Genomic DNA, 2,788 nt, shown 5'->3' with positions numbered 1-2,788 from the left:
AAAAGACAAATCTACTGAATGTCTTATGCTTGGAATAAACATTCATAGTGAAAGACAGACAAAACCTTAATCATCTTGGGCATACTTCTCACCTGACTATCTGACTCAAAACACAATATTTCCTGGCACAATTTAACACTTGTTGTTTTGGAATTTTATAGCAACTCTTCACATCGCAAAGATGTAGACTTCCCTAAAAATCCCCTTTGTAATCATCTTAACTACAATGCTGCATGTCCTATATTAAAATGGAGATGTTTGATATCTTCAACCAACTAACAGAAGATCAGAACAGGCAGTTACACCTGCCAGCCATAGAATCATTCTGGCATCTCAACAAACTTCGCAACAATATTCATCCAGTCATCCAGATGCCTCAGAACTACAAGCTAAAGAACATAATTCCATTGAGTTATTTTTTTTTCTCGGTATAGTTCCCAAAGAATTTGCATACAAGAAAATTCAGCTGATCTTACTTTCTCCTGTGATTCTCTCTAAACTGTCTGAAACAGTGCAGAAACATACGAAATCGAGCTCTGAATTTCCTATCCCATCAAAAAGTTGGGGATCTACCAATTCTTGTTTATTAACCCATCTAAAGATAGATTTGGATCTTGCAGCTCACACCAACAGCATTTATCCAAGAATTGCTTTAGAGCAGCAACCTCCAAGGATCGAGGAGGAGGAGGATTCTAGAACGCACCTCGCAGCCGCAGGCTGGGCTCCGGCAGCGGAAGCGGCAGCGACAGATCGCGGTGGTCGTGGCAGTCGAAGCCGCAGCCGCACTGCGGGGACTCGAGGAAGTTGTCGATGCCGAAGTCGGCGGAGGCGATGCCGACGGAGAAGCCGAGCTCGTCGCCGTGGCGGGTGACCTCGACGATGTTGACCCACAGGAAGAGGATCTTGACGGAGACGCCCTGGAGGTTGGTGAGGCGGTCGGCGGCGATGCGGCCGGAGAGGCGGCGCTGGTACCGGAGGGAGTAGGAGCCCTGGATGGAGAAGGCGCAGGTGGAGGTGGTGTTGAGCGTGGCGGTGAAGTCGCCGGTGGCGTCGTCGAGGGTGTAGGAGACCACCCCCTTGGGGAGGATCCCCGGCGGGAAGTCGAACGTCGCCAGCGCCTCGTACGCCGTCGGCTTCGTCTCAGCCGCGGCGCCGCCGCCGCCGGCGACGAGGAGGGCTACGAGGAGGAGGAGGGGGAGAGGCACGCGAGGCATGGCGGATCTTCTCCGGCGAGGTGAGGTGAGCTCCGGTTGCGGCGGAGGGAAATCGGTTTCGTGTGCGTGCGGTGCGGGAGTGGAGAGTTGGGAGAAGAGAGGGATCAGAGGAAGCGTGAGCTATAATTAAAAGATAATAAAACACGGATTAGGAATCTTGATTACAGTCAACTAATCATGGATTAAGTTGTAGTTATAGAATCATCGAAGAACCGTTTCAGTTAGTTTGTTATAGGGTTTCCTATTCTTACTCCATCCGGTGAAATTCAGTTACAATTAACCCATGACTGTAAATACTTTCGGCATTTGTGTTTGTTGTGCGCTTTTTTTTAAACTAGTCGTTTTTCCGTGTGTTGTCACGGAATCAAATTTCTCCTTAACAATAACTAACCAAATTATTTTGTTTATAAAACTGAATCAAATTATTTAGGATGGACGACGACAGTGCTCTTGGCGTCGTTCCCTCCTTAGAGGCGTCGTTTAGAAGACCCATTCCTTAGAGAACAATTTCAGTTTGTGCTAGGGTTTCCTATTCTTACTCAATCCGGAGAAATTCAGTTAATCATAGTTATGATTAACTGATGACTACAGATACTTTAGGAGAATGCTTCCGATCGTCCGTCCGGTGGAAAGCCAAATATCGGACACGGAAAATGCCAGCCGCAGGGCGCCCACGTCTCTCCCACGTGCGCCCTTGTGCTGCCACGTGTCCCCACCATATATTCCGTTGTAACAAATCAATCACATATTTTGGAAACCTTCTAGTAAGAGAATCTATTTCATTTTTTGTTCCACTAAAAATATTTCACCTAGTGTACTCACAATGTTTCACTATGTATAGATCTAATGTTGCATTGAATTGAAACATTCTTTTGCAACAAATCACCCACATATTATGGAAACTCTATATTAAGGGAATTCGCTTCATTTTTTTGTTCCATAAAAAATGTTTGTTTTTTTATTCATAATGGTTCACTATGTATGGATCAAATATTGCAATGAATTGAAACATCCTTTCGCTATTCGCTGAAACATTCTTTTCATATAAAGTGAAATAGCGTCCGATGAAACATTTTCGATCTACTTAGTGAAACAATTCTGATATACTTGGTGCAACAGTGTACAACATTTAAAAATATTTCAATAATAAGCTAATTTTTTTCATCGGATTATATCCATGTGTGGTCTTGTTTTAAATATTTAATTCCAACAGATTTAATTGTGCAATTGGATTATGATTTGGATTAAAAATTTAAGAGAAAAAATAGTTTAAAGTTTGCTTAGATGCATGCATGCAGGATGACGTCATGATGACGTGGGCGCGTCCGATTTGTAGCTCTCTCCAATACTTTATGCATCGGTTTCATATGCGTGCGGGAGTTGGGAGGAGAGAGAGAGGGGATTAGATCAGGAAGCGTGAGCTGTAATTAAATAAAAGCTAATAAAACAAGGCTTAGGGAATCTTGATTACGCTCAACTAATCATGGATTAACTTGTAGTATCATCTAGAGAACAATTTCAGTCCGTATATTTCCTATTCTTACTCGATCCAGTGAAATCAGTTACCGCTCACT

The 2,788-nt window shown here is 43.7% G+C and overlaps 1 protein-coding gene across 1 annotated transcript; it reads right to left on the bottom strand.

Annotated features, from left to right (window-relative positions):
• Nucleotides 1-390: 390 nt before the first annotated feature.
• Nucleotides 391-1,326, bottom strand: LOC127772928 (uncharacterized). The gene has a single exon (XM_052298919.1). The coding sequence runs from the start codon at nt 1,212-1,214 to the stop codon at nt 693-695; it is 522 nt and encodes a 173-aa protein (XP_052154879.1). The 5' UTR covers nt 1,215-1,326; the 3' UTR covers nt 391-692.
• Nucleotides 1,327-2,788: the final 1,462 nt, after the last annotated feature.

Source organism: Oryza glaberrima, chromosome 5 (genome assembly GCF_000147395.1).
Source record: "Oryza glaberrima chromosome 5, OglaRS2, whole genome shotgun sequence".
NCBI lineage: Eukaryota > Viridiplantae > Streptophyta > Magnoliopsida > Poales > Poaceae > Oryza > Oryza glaberrima.
This window is presented reverse-complemented; position numbering and strand designations above follow the sequence as displayed.